The sequence below is a fragment of the Crinia signifera genome, chromosome 1, assembly GCF_055691185.1.
Source record: "Crinia signifera chromosome 1, ASM5569118v1, whole genome shotgun sequence".
Taxonomy (NCBI): domain Eukaryota; kingdom Metazoa; phylum Chordata; class Amphibia; order Anura; family Myobatrachidae; genus Crinia; species Crinia signifera.
In genome coordinates, this window is record NC_139217.1 from 266,599,398 (window position 1) to 266,620,220 (window position 20,823).

General features: G+C 46.2%; 1 protein-coding gene across 1 annotated transcript; it reads right to left on the bottom strand.

Annotated features, from left to right (window-relative positions):
* Window positions 1-7,686: 7,686 nt before the first annotated feature.
* Window positions 7,687-20,088, bottom strand: LOC146071665 (homeodomain-interacting protein kinase 2-like). Its single transcript, XM_083179453.1, has 6 exons — window positions 19,517-20,088; window positions 11,450-11,573; window positions 10,013-10,126; window positions 9,699-9,773; window positions 9,091-9,275; window positions 7,687-8,257 (listed from the first exon to the last, which is right to left on the bottom strand). The coding sequence occupies exons 1-6, from the start codon at window positions 19,894-19,896 to the stop codon at window positions 7,687-7,689; spliced, it is 1,449 nt and encodes a 482-aa protein (XP_083035579.1). The 5' UTR covers window positions 19,897-20,088.
* Between the last annotated feature and the right edge of the window lie 735 nt (window positions 20,089-20,823).

Sequence of the window (20,823 nt, forward strand, 5' to 3'; positions counted from 1 at the left end):
AAAATCACTGGGATAAGTAAAAGCAAAAAAAAGTTATCCCCACTTAAGTGATACATGTCAGATTTGAAAAAAAGGGCTCTGTCAGGAACGCAAAAACTGGCTCTGTCAGGAAGGGGTTAAAATATTCCGAAATACGGAATAATCCGTTATCCAAAATTCTCCTGGTCCCGAGCATTTTGGATACGGGATACTCAACCTGTATATAGATATATATATATAGATACAGAAGTACCTACACACTCGCCATTCCTAAGAATGGGGTGCAAACAGCACCCACTTCCCAGGATGGGGTGCGGTGGCCTGTGACCACACACTCTAGTAAATACAAACACAGGGGACCCAGCACTCACTACAACAAACTGACTCACCTTAACATTCAAATAATCAATTAAATAAATAATGGGGTTTTAGTTCATGAATTGATCAATGCATTTAAGCTTGCAGCCCATCGCCAAGGGACCCCATTTCACTGCAAGTCCTACACTAACAACTGGTTTTCATGGAAACCTGGCAACTGTCCCACCAAGTTGCAAGTCCAGAAGAAAAGCTATATAATACAGAAGTGCTTCAGAGGGTTATGCGTGTAGAACTTAAATATGATAGGCTTGTCTGAAGAAGTGGCTTGTAGAAAGTCTTATTGTGTGTGGAGGGGCATTCCATAGGATGGGTACATCTAGTGATCCCGGCCTCACTGCCAGCTTGGCCCACACTTCCGGTTTCAACAGGAAGTGATTTCATGCATTCCACTTTTGTGGAAAACATGGCGGCAGCAGCAACAAAACCAGTCTGTAGGGTGTACAGAGACCCTATTAAAAAGCAGGGCCCAAGGCAGAGCTTTCCTGGTCCCCAGTTCCCCTCTCTATTTTTCCTTGATAAGTGGACATTGTGATACTTGGTTGACACTGCTGCTGCCTTGAGAAAGGTCCTCTATGGGATCGAAATGTCGGCAAACTTTTTGACTAAATCTGTACGTATGGATATTATTTACAAACCTGCTGAATGCTGTTTTTTTTCCTAGGGGAATTGTTCTGTATCTATATATGGTTGTAAGTATTTACCTGCTTTTACTATTATACACCCCAGCGGTTGCCTCATATGAAGATGAGAGTGCAGGGATTGGGCTATAGATATAAATATATGGTATATCATTGGGTAACATGCTGTCTTGATAACGATGCGGGCAGCATCAAAACGTTGACCTGTTTGGATGTACCCTGTTTTGTTACTGGACATTCTTCACTAAAAATTCTTTAACAAGACGACTCTGCTTTCTAGTTCCTATATATATTATATATATTACCCAGTAATCCCACACGGCGCTTACAGAAATTGTTCAAGCAGAAATATGTAGAAATGGCTGCCTCACCACAGTGTCCTCAGAGGGTTATGGGACAAGATTAACAATACACAAACCAATTGTAGTGTGGTGCCTAATCAATAATGTCCATATATATGGTGATCCGTTGTGCAATGAAGCAAACAGAAATAGTTAATCAGGAAACTTGTTTATTTTAGATGGTCTTGTTGTCCCAGGCAAAACAGTAAAAGTCCCAACGCGTATCGTCTACAGTGAATTCATCAGGGGAACAGAATAATACATCTTCAAATTATGTCTTTAAGAAATTCGACAGATTCCAGGGGAAGGGGGATAACTCTTCCTTCTTAGCTGAATTTGGAGTCGTGTCACCAATGGTGGTCTAAACTTTTTAAAGTGCGAGAGCACTCCAATATAAAGGAAAACCTCTCTCTGAGACCTCTATCTCCAACAGGGAAGGGAAGCATAACTATAACTATATATATATATATATATATATATATATATATATATATATATATATATATATATATATATAACAGTACGACGCGGGTGGCACTCCATGAATGAAGACAACAAAACGAGATCAAATTTCCAACGTTTCAAATGTTATTACAACATTTTTACTCAGGGTGTTGTAATAACATTTGAAACGTTGGAAATTTGATCTCGTTTTGTTGTCTTCATTCCTGGAGTGCCACCCGCGTCGTACTGTTATATTGGAGCGAGCCTGTCTCTCTCTCCCTTTGGGAGGGCACCCGGTCCTACATTGCTGCTGTTTGGAGTGCCGGCCATCCCCTGGAAATTTGTTATATATATATATATATATATATATATATATATATATATATATATATATCCCATTTTCCAATTAAGCTCAGTTATCGCAGGGATAGAAATATCAAAGACCTGGTAGTGAAAACTAATGTTAACACCAAACAACAACAAATGTTATTTAATATAAAAAAGCAGGGTGTTACCAATGCCCCACATGTACTGCCTGTAGTTTTATGGAACCCGGACATTCGTTTAAACGGGATTGGTATATAATCCCGGCGGTCAAAATCCCGACTACTACGCTAGGGGGAGGGGGGCGGTGCTGCCAATATATCCTGGAAACACAGATGCATACTAGTTACCATAGCCCCGGAGACCGGCGCCCACAGTTACTCAGCGCCTCCCCGCCACAGCGGGGGCTGCAGGGCTATAGTTATGCCACTGGATCAGCCTGTTGAAAAGCACTTTAAACAATTTTGCCATTATCTTTCCAACTTTAAATGTAAAATAATTGACCATATTCTACCTCCTGCATAAGGAGGTGATCAACATAAAATGTTGACACAAAGAGAATTTGAGTGGATCTACGTTGGTTCCCAATGGGTTCAATGAAAATAAATCTTGGAGTGCTTTTGTCTAATTTACTACAAACATACTTTCTAAAGATTAGCCATTAGTTTCTAGATGTTGGTTAACAAAAGTGTTAAAACTATACATGATGTCTCTTGCACAATTATGTGACCATTTCACATTGAGTTTTCTGTTTTAATCTTAATTTTTATATGTACATTAAAGCTTTTTTGAGCGAACCTTTAATGCCAGTAGTTATATTTTTTAGACATACGTTTTCACGATACTTAACTAATTTTTTTGTTGATTTGTTCTTATTATATTTTATATTCCCAGATATTTGCACAAAGCAACCTCCCGAGGAGGTACGCGGGAATACTGACGTAGGTGACGGGCTGGTTCCAGAATGGAGGTGTGGCCTGACGTCACAGGATTGGCACACTATTTTATCCTCCCACCATGCCCTAGTGGATGGCATGAAATACAGTACCGCCTGTCAGCACATGTCGGTTAAAAAAACAGTGAAAAACCCCATGTCGACCTAGATCCATGTTGACCTTTCTGCATGTTGATCTAATGGTGTCAACCCAATGCTTGTCGACCAACATCTTGTAGACCTACTGATCCATACCCAAAATATATATACCTGTTGGTATCTAGTCCCAACTCACCTGCATAAAATCTGCCCATCTGTTTCCAATCCGCGTTGGCAGCTTTTCACCATACTTGGTTGTCCTGTCCACACATTGGAGGTAATCCAGGATGGCTCGCAAAGCAGGCCTTTTAACGCTGCCCTCTGGGCATGCGAATGCCCACCCCCCACCCCCCGGTGCCCTGTGAATGGATGTCTTGCATAAACATCCAGTTGCAGAATCGCATGTGGGCCGAAATCATTTGATGGTCGCCTACCATCGAATTATTTCTGCAGTGCTCAAAAAGCGAAGTCAGTCTCTCCTGACTTAGATCTGCGACATTCAGAGACCTGGGCAGACAGCTGACGTCCGGGGACATCACCTGCCTGCCCTTGGAAGCCAGGTGCCTGCCTGCGCTCACATAGGGACACACAGCGTTTTCCTGGGCACACCCAGCATTTTTGTGGATACACCCAGGAAAAGCAGGGCCTGCGAATTTCCCCTGCCTGCCTCCTACACTCCCCCCACTGCGGGCACCTCGGTGACAATGCAAGTCTCCAAATGCACCCAGATAGAACCCCTGCACATATGTGAATATGCGCAGAGCTTCAACATCCAATTCCCCGCAGAAACCTACAGGTGAGTTTGCAAACCAGAATGAGGGTCATTAGGTCATATTGATCAAAGGTCCAATCTACAGTTTCTTAAACTCAGTGTTTCCTGACTGTTCCTCTCTAACCCAATCCTCGATGATCCTGTGTGCCCCAGTCGATCAGTTATCTACTCATTCTAACAAACTGATTCTTCATATCACCTGTGCTGCTAATCTTCATCTTTCTGACTCATCTTTTATGTCACCCAAGCAGAGCCGGCCCTAGCCTAAATGACGCCCTAGGCAAGATTTTGGCTGGTGCCTCCTAGCACCGCCACTAGTTCCGCCTCTGACCCTGCTCCCCTTTACCAGCACCATCAACCCTCATCATAGCAGTCATCATTTTGGTGCTCCTACCCGTAATATTATAAATAGAAACAGTGCACACATTCGGTGCTCAGCCCAAACAGGGGGTGTTCTTGCTGGGAAGGGGCATGGCCACACAATAGTACCCCTAATTCATATTATGCCACACAGTAGTGCACCTTTATTCACATTATATAGTAGTACCACTTTCTCTTATGTACATTACTCCTCACATTATTCACATTATACCCTTTGAAAAATATCCTGAGAAAATATTGTATTTTAAGCACCTCCATGGCCACACTGCAAACCAGCACAAAGCAGTGTGTGCTGGGCAGAGGAGAAGAGCTGCAGCTGCTGCTGTCACTTTAGGAGAGGGGGCCCGGGGCCCCCACTGGGCCCTTCCATCAGACTTTGGCCTGGGTAATTTGTACCCCCTACCCCTTTCTCTCGGCACCCCTGATAATACCACACAGTTATGCCCCTTACACATGACACAAATTATTAATGTCCTTATAACCATAATGCCCCTTACATATTATGCCAACCTTTGTTAATGCCCTTCATACACATAATGACACACATAATGCCCCTTACACATATGTTGCACATTATTAATGCCCTTATACACATGACACATATAATGCCCATTACACATATGTTGCACATTATTAATGCCCTTATACACATGACACACATAATGCCTGTTACACATATGTTACACATTATTAATGCATTTATACATGACACTCATAATGCCCCTTACACATATGTTGCACATTATTAATGCCCTTATACACATGACACACATGGGGCAGATGTATTAAGCCTTAACAAGAGATAAATGCAAGGGTGATAACGAGAGATAAACGTCCAGCCAATCAGCTCCTTACTGACTTTTTTCAAACACAGGCTGTAACATGGCAGTTAGCAGGTCACTTGTCTGGACATTTATCTCTCCTTATCACCCTTGCATTTATCTCTTGTTAAGGCTTAATACATCTGACCCATTATGCCCATTACACATATGTTGCACATTATTAATGTCCTTACACACATGACACACATAATGCCTGTTACACATATGTCACACATTATTAATGCATTTAAACATGACACTCATAATGCCCCTTACACAGATGCCGAACACTATTGCACAACCAACCCACCCACAGACAGCACTCGCACAGCCGCTACTACTGTGACCTCTGCCTCTGCTTGTATACAGATGTTTCCTCATACATCTTGCCTCAATAGGCCATGCAGCTCCTACCCAGTTCTGCTAACGTTGGGTGCCATTTTTGCTGAATATTCATCTTATTTGCATCGTTATGACCAGCACACACAAGGAGCTTCCAATGATTAAAATGATATACGGCATGCCTATATTCTGTGTGCAACTGTGGCTGTACCTGCATACAGAATGCTATGTTACAGTGATTTCCATGAATGCACTATTTCATATTCAGATACAGCCTCACTCACACACAGAATATAGGCATGCTGCATATCATTTTAATCAGCAGAAGCTGCTGATGCCCCTAGACATTCCAAATGCCCTAGGCAATTGCCTTGTTTGCCTATGCCTAAGGCCGGCTCTCCACCCAAGTCCCCTACTGCTGCCTATCCTCTCCTCTTTATGATGTATTTGTGTAGGTGTGTATATGTGTATATGTATGTATGTATGTATGTATGTATATATGCGAAAAAAGAAAGAACGGTTCAGATGGCGCTGTGAGTATAAGGATAAAATTAAACGTAAAAGTTTAATAAAAATGCTAATCAAGCATAACATTACATGCACTTCAAAATAGCATTGGATTTTTTTTTTTTTCTATAAGCGATGGTTCCAATCACCAGATAAGTACAAAGAGCCCTTTGTACTTTTAGTGTAATATTGCTATTACATTTGGGCAGAGGTGTGAATTAGGAAACAGCAAAAAATGTACCAACCACAAGTGCGCAATTAAAACAAAGTGCAGCTAGTGTATATCACCTAGGGTATAACATCCAAGAAAATACCACCAAATAGATACAGTAGACAAAAAAGGTGTTAACACACAGCGCTCAATGTATAACCTTAAAAGAACAATACAGATATCACCATTTCTTTCCAAATAGATTTTGCATTGGAGATTTCTCAGACGAGTGATAGTATCTGAAAAGATAACTACCAATTCTCACATAATATGTGAGTTGGTGGAATAGAGGACAATCATAGTGCAGGTTATCTTTGGTTAAAAAGAGGTTTTAATACAAGTCCGCACTTACAACAAGTAGACTTTTTCACAGCATGTATGATAAAACCCTCAGGCAAAGCTGCTGACAATCAGATGGAACAGGAACAAAACAGCATCGATAGGTCCATATACCAGTCCGGAACCAGATGATGGAAAATCTTTGCTGTACCGCCTTGTGGATCGCCAGACAGCCTCTTCTTCCTGGGGGGTCGTCACATCAACACTCAACGCGTTTCGATAATCTTCTTCAGGAGTGTATGATACAAGAAAATACCACCAAATAGATACAGTAGACAAAAAAGGTGTTAACACACAGCGCTCAATGTATAACCTTAAAAGAACAATACAGATATCACCATTTCTTTCCAAATAGATTTTGCATTGGAGATTTCTCAGACGAGTGATAGTATCTGAAAAGATAACCACCAATTCTCACATAATATGTGAGTTGGTGGAATAGAGGACAATCATAGTGCAGGTTATCTTTGGTTAAAAAGAGGTTTTAATACAAGTCCGCACTTACAACAAGTAGACTTTTTCACAGCATGTATGATAAAACCCTCAGGCAAAGCTGCTGACAATCAGATAGAACATGAACAAAACAGCATCGATAGGTCCATATACCAGTCCGGAAGCAGATGATGGAAAATCTTTGCTGTACCGCCTTGTGGATCGCCAGACAGCCTCTTCTTCCTGGGGGGTCGTCACATCAACACTCAACGCGTTTCGATAATCTTCTTCAGGAGTGTATCATACACTCCTGAAGAAGATTATCGAAACGCGTTGAGTGTTGATGTGACGACCCCCCAGGAAGAAGAGGCTGTCTGGCGATCCACAAGGCGGTACAGCAAAGATTTTCCATCATCTGGTTCCGGACTGGTATATGGACCTATCGATGCTGTTTTGTTCCTGTTCCATCTGATTGTCAGCAGCTTTGCCTGAGGGTTTTATCATACATGCTGTGAAAAAGTCTACTTGTTGTAAGTGCGGACTTGTATTAAAACCTCTTTTTAACCAAAGATAACCTGCACTATGATTGTCCTCTATTCCACCAACTCACATATTATGTGAGAATTGGTGGTTATCTTTTCAGATACTATCACTCGTCTGAGAAATCTCCAATGCAAAATCTATTTGGAAAGAAATGGTGATATCTGTATTGTTCTTTTAAGGTTATACATTGAGAGGTGTGAATTAGGCATAATATTTCTCTGCTTCCAAACGTGCGAGAAGGCGCAGTATGTCTCTGGTTTCTACATGTTGAAAAGGCCGTTGCTGCACCCGAGGAGGCGAGATATGTTGATGCATCTGGCAAGATGGTTTATGCTGCTGCATGGGAGGAGGCGGGATATGTTGATGCATCTGGCAAGATGGTTTATGCTGCTGCATGGGAGGAGGCGGGATATGTTGATGCATCTGGCAAGATGGTTTATGCTGCTGCATGGGAGGAGGCGGGATATGTTGATGCATCTGGCAAGATGGTTTATGCTGCTGCATGGGAGGAGGCGGGATATGCTGCTGCATTGGGCGAGGCGGGATATTCTGCTGCATTGGACGAGGCGGGATATTCTGCTGCATTGGACGAGGCTGGATATGCTGCTGCATTGGGTGAGGCTGGATATTCTTCGGCATTGGACGAGGCGGGATATGCTGATGCATCGGTTGAGGTTGCATCTTCTGCTGCACCTGAGATAGCTTAGTTGCAGTGCTGCAGTTATCCATTGGCCTCTTGCATATTCTCATATTCCGGACACAACTGTCTATACTATGATATAGAGAGAGAAAGAGGGACGTTATAGAGAAGGAAGGACTCAATTGTGCATTGAGACGAAAATGGGAAAGGAAGATGGAAGAAAGACACAATGTCACTGAGTGAACAAGAAATCATATGAGGCAGAAGAAAGCCTTCACACTATACAGAGAATATTCTGTCTCAGATCGAGCAAAGGACAAGGCATCCCTTATCTAAATAATTAATTCATATCTATTAACATTTAGTTATACACATATGTATATGTACAGCTTCAACCACTACATTGTCAGCTGACCCTCAATATCTGCATTTTACCCGTAAAATAATTTTCTGGGACCCCTGTCACCCCACTACATGAAATAGCCCCACATGCAGTAACATGACTTCTAAGTAAACATTGATTTACATTTTGGGCTGCAGACAGTTTGGAAGTAACGCTGCCAATTTGCCTGTACCCCTATATTGCTACCACTATGTTCCCCAGTGCCCCCTATATTGCTACCACTATGTTCCCCAGTGCCCCCTATATTGCTACCACTATGTTCCCCAGTGCCCCCTATATTGCTACCACTATGTTCCCCAGTGCCCCCTATATTGCTACCACTATGTTACCCAGTGCCCCCTATATTGCTACCACTATGTCCCCCAGTGCTCCCTATATTGCTACCACTATGTTCCCCAGTGCCCCCTATATTGCAACCACTATGTTCCCCAGTGCCCCTTATATTGCTACCACTATGTTCCCCAGTGCCCCCTTTATTGCTACCACTATATTCCCCAGTGCCCCCTATATTGCTACCACTATGTTCCCCAGTGCGCCGCAAAACATCAAATAAATTCCGTACTATGAGCAGTGTTGGAAATCCTTGAAGTGGGCCATGGTGAGAAACGGGTGCCTCAGAGCCTCACTGGGTGTCATTCTTGTAGCCGCATTCAGGTCCAACATCTTTTTCAGCAGATCAACCAGCTGTCTTCTGTCTGCCCGCTCAACAACAAAGTCAAAGCCATCAAGATCTGTTCGCTCATTCACCTGCAAAGAGACCAAGCGGACATGTTACGTCAGTAATGCAGTCTGTCCGTCTGTAGAGAATAACAAAACCGATAAGCCCCCAGGCTCTGGCTCCCATAACACCTCTGGCAAAAACCCTTGCTCACCACTCTGGATATCCAGAGATGGAACACCTAAAGTCACACGCTGCCACACACTGTCCCATCAGGTGCTCTATGGAAGCCAAAGTATAACTTTTACAGGTTTACAACAAATCAGATTCTACCTATTATCTCGTGGAAAGTGCTAGATAAATGATAACTAGAATCTGATTGGCGGCTACTTCTGTGAACCTACACTTACATATACACATGTTTGTAGAGTGCACATCTGTGCCACAAAGTACATACATGAAACCTTTAGAGCGAGCCAATATACCCCAAACAGTGTCTCATAGGGAAGTACCTTCGGTAAGTCATCCAGACTAAGAAATCTGTCATCGCTGAACTCCTGTGATTCTTGGCTACAGTTTTCAGGTCTCTGCGTCAAAGAAACAATTGTTAAAGAGCAGAGAACTATACGTGCTGGAGATCTGACATTACTGGAGATCTGATATTAATAACATATAGTATATAATATAGCTGAGCAGAGCGGACTATGATGTCACTATATAGTATATAATATAGCCGAGCAGTGCGGACTATGATGTCACCTAGATGTCACATTACTATGTATCCTATTTGCTACACAACATGGATTAAAAAGGAAAGTTTTCCTACCTTCAGCCACCACGGAGAAGCAGGAGAGTCACGATGGAAGAACATGGTGGTTTTTCTCCCTGAGTTGAGAGTGTTTTTTGGCGGCAGCCCCTGGGTCCAACAGATGAATCTGATCTGTGTGGATGCACATGACACGCATTATTACACAAAAAAGACAATTACAAACACCTTGAGCAACAACTAGGTCTAGGGATGGCCATCGTTTCAAAAGTAAAACTGCCCATCGATAGTGTATAACTATGCAACGGATGACCAGCAATGTTTTTACATATCGATGGTCATCCCTAACTAGGCCTCAAAACGGGACCCCACAGCACACAAGGTCCAGGATTCCAGAATCACCAGGAGAATGGCCACCTTGTGATTTGCAGTGTGGTGCCGCCGCTGATGTTGGACTTCAGAGAAGAAGTAATGATTATATGGGTGCAGAGTATGCAATGTGGTTCTCCCTGGTCTGACGAGCCCTGTGGTCCCACAGGCCTATACTTAGGATGGGAAACGGTCATCTGTCAGACCAGACTTAGGTCGACAGTCATTAGGTCGACCCCGGAAGGTCGACTGTCCCCAAGGTCGACAGGGTTAAAGGTCAACATGGCTCAAGGTCGACATGACTTAAGGTCGACATGGTTTTAGGTCGACAGTCATTAGGTCGACATGAGTTTTCACTGTTTTTTGAGCCGACATGTGCCGACAGGCGGTATTTCATGCCCTACCATCCACTAGGGCTTGGTGGGAGAATAAAATAGTGTGCCGAGCACAGCGAGGCACCGTGCCCGAAGCATTGCGAGCGATGCAAGGGGCTGCTGTTCAACTCCAACTGTGTCCATGTCGACTGTGTCGACATCCGGGTCAAAAACCAGTGAAAAACTCATGTCGACCTAATGACTGTCGACCTAAACCCATGTCGACCTTGGCCCATGTCGACCTTAAGTCATGTCGACCTTGAGCCATGTCGACCTTTAACCCTGTCGACCTTGGGGACAGTCGACCTTCCGGGGTCGACCTAATGACTGTAGACCTAAGTCTGTTCTGACAGATGTACCGCTTCCCTTAGGACACGCAGGCATCTACTGAGGCTCGAGGAAAAGAAATTCCAAACTGAATTAAGAAGAAGATTCTTCACCATTAGAGCAGTAACATTCTGGAAGTCATGGCCGGTGGGGGTGGTTACAGCAACTGTTAATGAATTTAAATCAAAATTGATTTCTGGCCACTAAGGGAATCCTAAAGATATGACTTACTCAAGTCAGTGGTTACAAGTCAGATAGGTTGAACTCGATGGACTAATGTATTTTTTCAGCCTTAATTACTATGTATGTTACTATGTACATATGCACATGGCACTCTTTGCACCTTATATAGATACAGCACTGAATAGTTCAGTGTATACATATAAACCACATAGAAAACATGATTATCTGGCACAGCACTACCTACCTGGTCATATTCCGAGCACCCAGGATACAGGGTGTACCCCAAAAACAGCTCAGCCATTATACAGCCCAAAGACCACATGTCAATGGCTTCATTATACGGCGAATCCAGGATAACCTCTGGAGACCTGCAAAGTTCAGAGTAAGAGAATGAAAAAGTGATAGACAGAGACAATTTATTTAGCATCTTCTAGAAGATAATAGATAAAATCTGGTTGCCATCCCATATTCAGTACATCTCCCACCTTAGTGCAGAGACACAGACGGGAGTAGATCCAGACTGAGAAAGAAAAAGAGACAGACAAAGCAGAGGGAGAGAGAGAGAGATGGAGGTAGATCCAGAGAGAGAGAGAGAGATTGTGGGAGGGACAGATGTACTAAGCTTTGAAAATTGACAACATGGAGAATGATAAATGACCAACCAATCAGCTTCTAACTGTTATTTTTCAAACAGCCTTTAGCATGATAGTTAGGGGCTGATTGGATGGTACTTTATCACTCTCCACTATATAATTTTTTTGTGTTTACTACATACTGTATCGCCGAGAGAGAGAGGAAGAGTTACATGTTAAACACTTTAGCATTAAGTAAATCACCTATGTGTCGATAACATGATGAGTATGAATGTATGTAAATACAGACAGGTGCACACATATAATACAGAGATAACAGAGCCAAACCCGTGCACTTCTTCTGGCCTGGGATGACAGAGCTCAGACATACTCTTCTTAAGGGGCATGCTTATTATGACCCTAAAAACTAGCATCCTTTCATGCCACATAACATGTCAATATGGACTGCTTTATCTGGGCAATTTACAATTGTACACAGCAGTAATGCCAAGTCGTCATAGCAAATGAAATGAGCAGCATCCTAAGTTACATTAAGTAGAGGCAGCAGTTATAAGAAGTAGAGGCAGCAGTTATAATAAGCAGCGCCAGCGGTTATAATAAGCAGTGCCAGCAGTTAGAACTAGCAATGTCGGCAGTTGATTAATGTAATGCTAGCACTAGGCATGGAATGGGTCCCAGGCTGTGTGTGTGTGTGACCATTAGGGAGCATGTGACTCGGGGATCAAATAAACTGCTTGGGAATGGCAGAGCTAGCTGAATATGGGGTCAGGAAAGGGAGGAGTCTTCCTCTCTTTCCTGCTGAGATTTTGGTGAGTGGACGTTTATCCCTTGAGCTTCCACTTGTCCTAATTTAAGCACCTTTCCCTCTGCTAGCATGTCCTCACGGTCCCCACGCCCACGGCGTTCTGCCAGGCTGCCTGCCCGTTTTGCTGAGGATGCCCAGCTGCCCGCCGCCACGCTTACCGCGCGGTCGCCCGCGGCAACGGCGTCCGCGCCTCCCGCAGGTCGGCGTGTGAGGAGGGCTGTGTCTGCTAGCCCCAGCCCCCGGGCTGCGGGTGCGGCTGCAGCCTCCTCCGTGTCGGCTGGTGGGCGGCGTGGAGCCGTGTCGCGGTGCGCGTCCGCGGGTGGGCGTGGGCCTAATGCTGCCTCAGCTCCCCCGGCCCCTGCTAGGAGTCGGCGGGGGGGTCCCGGGAGGGGTGAATCCGCGGGGTCCCAGAGGAGCGTGTCTCCTCTGCCTGATAGGGGCCTGATTCAGAGCATCCAGCCTGCTGCTGGGGCTCGGAGGGCATTGCTTGTGCGCATGCCAGCTAGGGCATGGGGAGGTGTGGGGGCACGGCGGTATCTGGGAATATCGAGGGATTCCCCACCGGGGTCCCCGAGGCCATATATGCCCACCTTGCTGGGCAATAGGTCCCGGCTTGTCGGGGGGTGACGCTGCGGAGGGGGGTCCTGGGCGTTCTGGACATGCTCGGGGCAGTAGCTCCGCCCGCGGGGGTCGACACGGTCGGAGGACTGGTCGGGGCTCTGCAGTGGGATCTGCCGACATGGCCTTTGACCCTGAGGCCCTCTCTGCTGCTTGGTCCTCGGTTTCTGGGGCTCTGGCTCCTTTGGTGCAGGCAATGCCACGGGACGCGAGGGGTGACGGTGCTAGTGGGAGCTCCCAGTTCATGCGGGCCATCCAGGATATGGGGGACGCAGTAGCGGTGCTGGGGGGGAGGTCTGCCCGTAACCCCAATACCGTTCATTCCACCCCACGGCGGGCCAGTAGGCGGGGTCCTTCATGCCGGGCCTCAGGCTGCTCAGCCCCCGTCCCGGATGAGCATGATACGGCCATGGAGGAGGATTTCCCAGATGTCGACGATGTTGTCGATGAGGAGGTCGACACGGCTGACGATGCCGACACGGATGATGATACCTGGGCTGCTCAGCCAGAGTCGGCAGGTGAGGCCTCTGATGAGGACGGGGAAGGGTCTGCTTCTGGGGGGTCTTCAGGCAGTTCCCAGGGTACCCGATCCACCTCTTCTTCCTCTTCTTCTGCTGGTGGGTCTGACCACGGCAGCACGGCGAAGGCCCGAAGCGGGCCGCCAAGTATGCTAAGAAGGCCGCAGGGCGCTTGGCGCAGGGGACAAAACGGAGGAAGAAGGCGGCCTTATCACGCAAGAGGCGTAACCTTCCCGGGGTGGTGCACTGTGACTACACGGCAGTGCTGAGGGGCCTTAGAGAGAGCTGTAGGGTAAAAATTCAGAAAGGAGATTTTGTGTATGTGTTTAGCCTTACGGAGGAGTCCAAAAAGGCATTTAAAGAGGCCAAGGGTAAAGGGGGGATAGGGGCGGAGGCGTACCGCTCCTACGATAATTGGCTGGCAGGTTTCTGCGTCTTCGCGGCCTGCTACCTGGAGGACAGGCCAGAGAAGCATATGAATGTCATAAGGTACATCCATATGGTCCATGACATGCACCTCAAGTATGGGGGCACTGCTTGGCGTACTTACGATGAGCAGTTCCGACGCAAGCAGGATTGCTTGCACATATTGGACCTGGGGTGTAAGGATGTGGAGATGTGGAGGTGTGGATGGAAGTGGTCAGGGTCCATCTGAGTGCAGTCGAGGGTGTGGCTACAGCGGCAGCCGCGGCCCCCTCCACTGCTCCCAGGGTTTCACCGGGCACCCCACAGGCGCAACGTCCTGCCCCTGGGGCCAGGCCTGCGGGAACAGGACAGGCGAAGGGGAAGTGTTTTGCCTATAACAACAACTCTTGCCAGCTGGGACAGAAATGCAGGTTTAAACATGTCTGCATCAATTGTTCTGGGAACCACCCAGCCTCCAATTGCTTTCGGGGGGGGTCGCCTCGGTAGAGGGGCGGGCGCAGGTTCCTCCTCCAAGGCGGTTCCCTCCGGGAACCCTCGATAGGGCTCATACCCCGGTTAGGGTCGAGGCGATGGCCGGCTGGCTTAGTCGATACCCAGATAGGGCGACTGCAGAGTTTTTGTTTCAGGGTTTTAGTCAGGGGTTCCAGTTGCCAGTTCAGGGTGTAGTTAGAGGGGGCTCCTTCAGAAACCTACAGTCTGCTTGTTCACTCCCTGAAGTGTTAAGGGATAAAGTGGACAAAGAGTTACAGTTGGGGCGTATGGCTGGCCCTTTCGATCAGCCCCCAGTTGATGGCTTGGTTATCTCCCCCGTAGGAGTCGTGCCCAAGAAGGTCCCTGGCAAATTCCGCCTAATTCAACATCTGTCTTACCCTGCGGGTTTCTCTGTCAATGACGCCATCCCAGAAGCGTGCTGTTCAGTGGCTTATCAGTCATTTGACGACGCCCTGGCTATGGTTAGGTCATACGGCGCAGGGGCCCTTATGGCTAAGATCGATGTTGAGTCCGCATTCCGGCTGCTCCCATTGCACCCCAATGCTTTCAGGTTAATGGGCTTTCGCATAGGAGAGGAGTATTTCATCGACAAATGCTTGCCGATGGGGTGTTCAGTATCCTGTGCCTTTTTTGAAAGGTTCAGTACCTTTTTGCATTGGTGTGTGGAGCAGTCGTCTGGGGAGAGCGGGATCGCTCATTACCTCGATGACTTTCTGTGTGTGGGGCCGGCTGGGTCCACCCGTTGTGCAGCCATCCTAGAAAATATCCGTTCTCTTTTCCATCAATTCGGGGTTCCGATTGCGGAAGAGAAAACGGAGGGCCCTGTCACGTGCCTTTCCTTTCTGGGGATCCAGATTGACTCAGTGCAGGGGCTTTGCTCGCTGCCACTGGATAAGGTCACGAAACTCGGGGAGGCCATAGAAGTGTGTCGCCAAGCCAGAAAAGTCCCATTACGTCAAGCTCAGTCTTTGCTGGGGCAGCTGAATTTCGTTGCAAAGTTATCCCTATGGGCAGGTTGTTTTGTAGGAAGTTGGAGCGTGCCACTGCTGGGGTGGCCAGAGCGCATCACCTAGTCCGCCTGTCGAGCGAGATCAGGTGAGACCTGGAGGTCTGGGCTGCATTCCTCCAGCATTTCGGATCTGGTTGGCTCCGGTAGTGGACAATCTTCAGTTGCAGTTGTTCACTGATGCCGCAGTTTCCACTGGTTTTGGTTGTTTTTTAGCTGGTAGTTGGTCTGTTGCTCCTTGGCCCTCTGTTTGGTTTGAGTCGGGCCTGACACGTGACTTGCTGCTGTTGGAGTTGTCCCCCATTATGGTTTCCATGGAAATCTGGGGGCCTCGCCTGGCAAACAGGAGTCTGCTTTTCTGGTGTCATAATTTAGGGGCGGTTCACGCCATTAACAACCAGAGGGCCAAGTCGCTTGTTGTGTTGCGCGTGTTGAGCCATCTGTTTCTTCAATGTTTGCGCTTCAACATATTGTTCAGGGCGCAACACGTGCCCGGGGTCGAGAACGTATTTGTTACCCCCAATTGTTTGTGACTCTTCCCTTTTGTGTCCTGGTATGGCTTCAATTGTGATTGAAGCATGTCTCCGGCACCAATATGTGCCACAATCAGAATCTAAATTTTTTTTTCTTTTTTGGCAGATCCTCTAGTCCAATACCATGTCCCTTCATAACAATTCAACCGTACTAATGGCTTCTTTTTTCTTCTCCTTTATAGGTGTGGGGTACGATAGGTTAAAGGTGTGGGTAGTGGGTCACTCCTTTATCTATTGGGCTGCTAGGTTGGTTGCCTCTGGGGGGGGGCCTGAGTTTCCTTGCTCCCAATACATTAGGTGGTTGGGTATTAGGGGAATGACTTGGGGCACCCTGAAGTCATTCCTTATGGTGAATGTTCGCAGGTTTGGGGTGCCCGAAGTCCTGGTGCTTCATCTCGGTGGCAACGACCTCGAGAAAATGTCCCAATTGAGATTGCGGGCCCAGATCCTGAGTGATCTGGAGGCCATTTGTGCAGCCTGGGCACACTGTACGTTAGTGTGGACTTTTATTGTGCCTCGTATCTGTTGGAGAGGGGCCAGAGATGCTAAGGTGGTTGACGAGGCCAGACAGAAGCTTAATTCGGCTGTTAAAAGGTGGGTTTTAACGGCCGGCGGTGCTGTTATACCTCATACTCGGATTAAGTTTAAGTGCCGTCACCTGTATAGGCCTGATGGGGTTCATTTATTTCCAGAGGGGCTGTTTATGTTTCTGGAGGATCTGCTTCTGGTTGTTGCTTGGGTGTCTTAGACTGGTGGTGGGGCTGTACCCTGGGATCAGGGTTCATGCCTTTGCGGGAAAGAACGGCAGGTTAATAGTTTATTAGCCTCCACAGTAGCGCACGCAGGGGGGGGGGGTTTCCGAGTACCCAGAAACCCCCCCAGGAGTCTTTTTAAAATCGGACCTTGGGAACCGAAGATATCTGACTTCAAAGCAGTGGTCCCCATCCAAGCCTGTTAATTGCTCTTCCCAGTCAGATATTTCAGGTTTTTTCTGACATAGAGTTTTTCTGGGGGTATATCCCAAAAGCTGGGACTCTCCCCCTTTGAAAGACACTAGAAGCTTGTCTCTACTGTGCCCAGAACCAGAGATATCAGCCTTCCAGCAGCTGGTTACTGCTCCAGCTCCACACACCTGGTATGTAGTTTTATATACTCATTGGCAGATTGCTCTGCCTCCTGAACTCTGATCCCCTAGTCCCCAATACCATTTGGTAGGTGAGATTCTCTAGTTTTTAATTCCATTAAAATCTAAGAAATCTATTTCCGGGAACTGGAGATATCTGCAGTCAAGCAAGCTGTCCTCCCACCAGAAAATTATGAATAATAAGCCCACTCCACTATACACCCCATCTCTGCATATTAAACATCCTCTACCACCCTGGAAGTTATGTATCAGGGCCCCTTCTTTCAGCCCAATGCCCCCTTCTCCCACCCCATCTCCCACCATTTGTGCAGTAAAGGGGTAATTAGTGGAAATTACTGATCCAGGCCGTACAGGCAGAGCGGTTGATATAATACCCCCTACCACCCGCGGGACATCAAAGCATATACTGGGTCACCTAAGTGTCCATCTCTGTGCTTTGCTCCGCCCCTCTGGAAACCCCCTTCTGAAAATCCTGCGTTTGCCCCTGTCCATTACCCGTTTATGCAACGTATATAGATTGTTTTCGGTGCGCTCGCCTATTCATTGACTTATGCCTTTCGCTCGATCTCCCGCTTGGGGGCAGCGAGACCACCTGGCTGGGTGGTAGTCAATGTAGTAGGTCGAGTGGATACCGCTTGGTAGGGTAGTTTGATTACGTATGCTGAGTTTGGGGGTGGAGTTTAGTTTAGTAGCCGTTCTTTCTTGGCCACCATTTATTTAAATTAGTTTAATCAAATCAAAAACTAGCTTAAATATTCAAATAATAAATCAGCTAACAATTTCTGCCAAACCTATGTCTCCGAGTCTTTATTTCAGGTTTAATGTTAAGATAAGTTAAGTTAAGGTTTAACATGCTAGAGGTACACACACATGAGGTGCTAAAATGTTTAAGAACAAGCAGTGCCAGCAGTTAGAACAAGCAGTACCAGCAGTTAAGGGCCCCATACATCAGCAATTAATTGTGACAATTTTCAGATATGGAGATGTGACAATTTTCAGATATGGAGATGATTGCCACAATTAATTTTAGATGTGTGGGCTCCCCCTTTTGGCAATCCCAATCAAAATCGCCAATCGATTGCTTAATCAGGTTTTTAAACATGTTTAATAATCTGGTATTATCTGCAGATCTTTTTTATATGTGTGGGCATTCCCAATTCGTCTTCTCCATCTATTTACATTATGAACAGCAATCGATTGGGCAATTTCCAGATATGAAGATGCAATCTTTAGATGGAAAAATCTGCCGATCACTGAAATAAATCTGTAATGTGTGGGCAAAGTCAGATAGATTGTAAAATCCATTTATCTGGCCAAAAAATCCCTGGATCTGGAAATCCATAAATTGTGATTGCTGATGTATGGGGCCCATTAGAAAAAGCATTGCCAGCAGTTAGAACAAGCAGTGCTGGCAGTTAGAACAAGCAGTGCTGGCAGTTAGAACAATCAGTAACTTATCCATTAAATCCTATTCATCTATTACCTTTACTCAGGGCCTCCAATAGGGGGGTGCTATGGTTACAGCTGTCGGGGCCCGACCTCTGGAAGGGCCCAGGCAGCTCATTTTGACCGCCACAACCCCCCAACTGCCTCCGCTGTGCTGAACAAAGCATGTCCCTGAGCGCAGGCTTATTCAACCCAGGACGCTGGCGGCCAATTAAAATGCTGCACCAGCTTTTGAGTCAATCAGAGCTTGCGTGGCAGCAGCCAATCAGAGCGGCAGACGGTACGCAAGCTCTAATTGGCTCACCAGCTGGTGCTGCATTTTAATTGTCTGCCGGGATCTTGAGTTGAAGAATCCTTTGCTCTGGGACCTTTGGGCTACAGCTCAGCAGAAGAGGAGATGGGGAGCAGGAGCCAGGTTATGGTAAGTCAAGTGAGGAGGGAGAGGGGGGGTTTGGGCGACTGGAAATGAGTGCCGGGCACCAAAATTCCTGATGGCGGGCCTAAATTTACCGCTTTCTGACAGCATCTACAAGAACCGAGCTATGTATAAGAGTAACAGCGATAGTTACTCAGCAACAGAAGCACAAAAGGAGTTATATAACACTGACACAAACATGAAATAAAGTAGTATACAAGATCCCACCGCCATATTATTCCTCATGTTACATAAAACTGCTGTCCTGAGACACTAATCTGAGTCTTACAAGGGGCTAATCTGACTATGTCTCACCTGTAATACCTGGTTGTCACATAGCTGGGATGCTTTGCATTGGACTTCACTATGGCAGATCCAAAATCAATGACCTTTACCCTGTTAGGCTCTTTTATAGGGTCCACCAGCATTATGTTCTCGGGCTTTAGGTCTGTGTGGATGATGCCCAGGGTTTTCATCTTGTCGAGAGCAGTGCACACTTGGTGTATGATCGGTCGGATGTCTACAAGTGGTGTTGGCTTGAACCTATTCTGCCTCATAAATTGGTAGAGGTCCTGTCCCAGCAGCTCATAAACAATGCATGTGTGGTTCTTGTGGCTAAACTTCTCATATGCTTGAACAATGTTATATTCATATGCTCCATTCCTGTTGAGCCACGTCATTATATTTGCCTCCATTTGTCCCTCCTTGGCAAAGTAAGGGGTGTTCTTAAAGATCTTAATTGCTACGTTCCTCCCGGTGCCTCTTTCGCAGCATTTCACCACCTTGCCGAAAGATCCTTGTCCCAGAAACTCTAGCACTTGGTATGAGTGTTTCAGGGAAGAAAGTACTTCATTTTGCACAGGGCAGTAATTTTCATCACTGTTATAATAAAAAAAAACATAAAGGGATAAGGGTCAAGTTTATCAGTACAGAACTTTGCATTTCTGAGATGGGATTTATGGGAAGAGAATATTTCTATAAAAAAAAAGAAGACAAAGGGGGAAATTTACTAAGATGTTTATTCTACTTCACATGTGGTGTTGCTATGGGCAACCAATCAGAATCTACTTCTCATTTATTTAGCACCCTCTAGAACAGGGGTGGGGAACTAACCGGTCTGAGTGGCCCTCCCACCCACCTGGCAGCTTTGCCGGAAGTACAGGGGAATTCTCACGAGAGGTCGGTAGTTCTGACGAGATTCCTCTTAATCAGCAGTAGCCGGAGACTGTCACTCCTATTCAGTGGCAGCCGCCGGAGCGAGGGACGGCTGCAGCAGGACAATTTGTAAGAGAAATTTTTACATATGGCCCCCGAAGAATTTTTTCCCCATACAAATGGCCCTTGGCACAAAAAAGGTTCCCCACCCCTGCTCTAGAAGAAAGTAGTCAGAATCATATTGGTTGCCATAGCAACATCACATGTGAAGTAGAATACACATCTTAGTAAATTTCCCCCAAACTACTTTTTTGTGTGTAGTAAACAAATGCAAGAAAAGATTTTTGGTCCAGGTGATATGAATATTATGCTTCATGTCCCTTATTCAGGTGTAGTCACAAAGCGGCATTGATATCCGATTCAGAATGAGTTGCAGTTGCACCAACAAGATTTTGCAGGCACAGTAC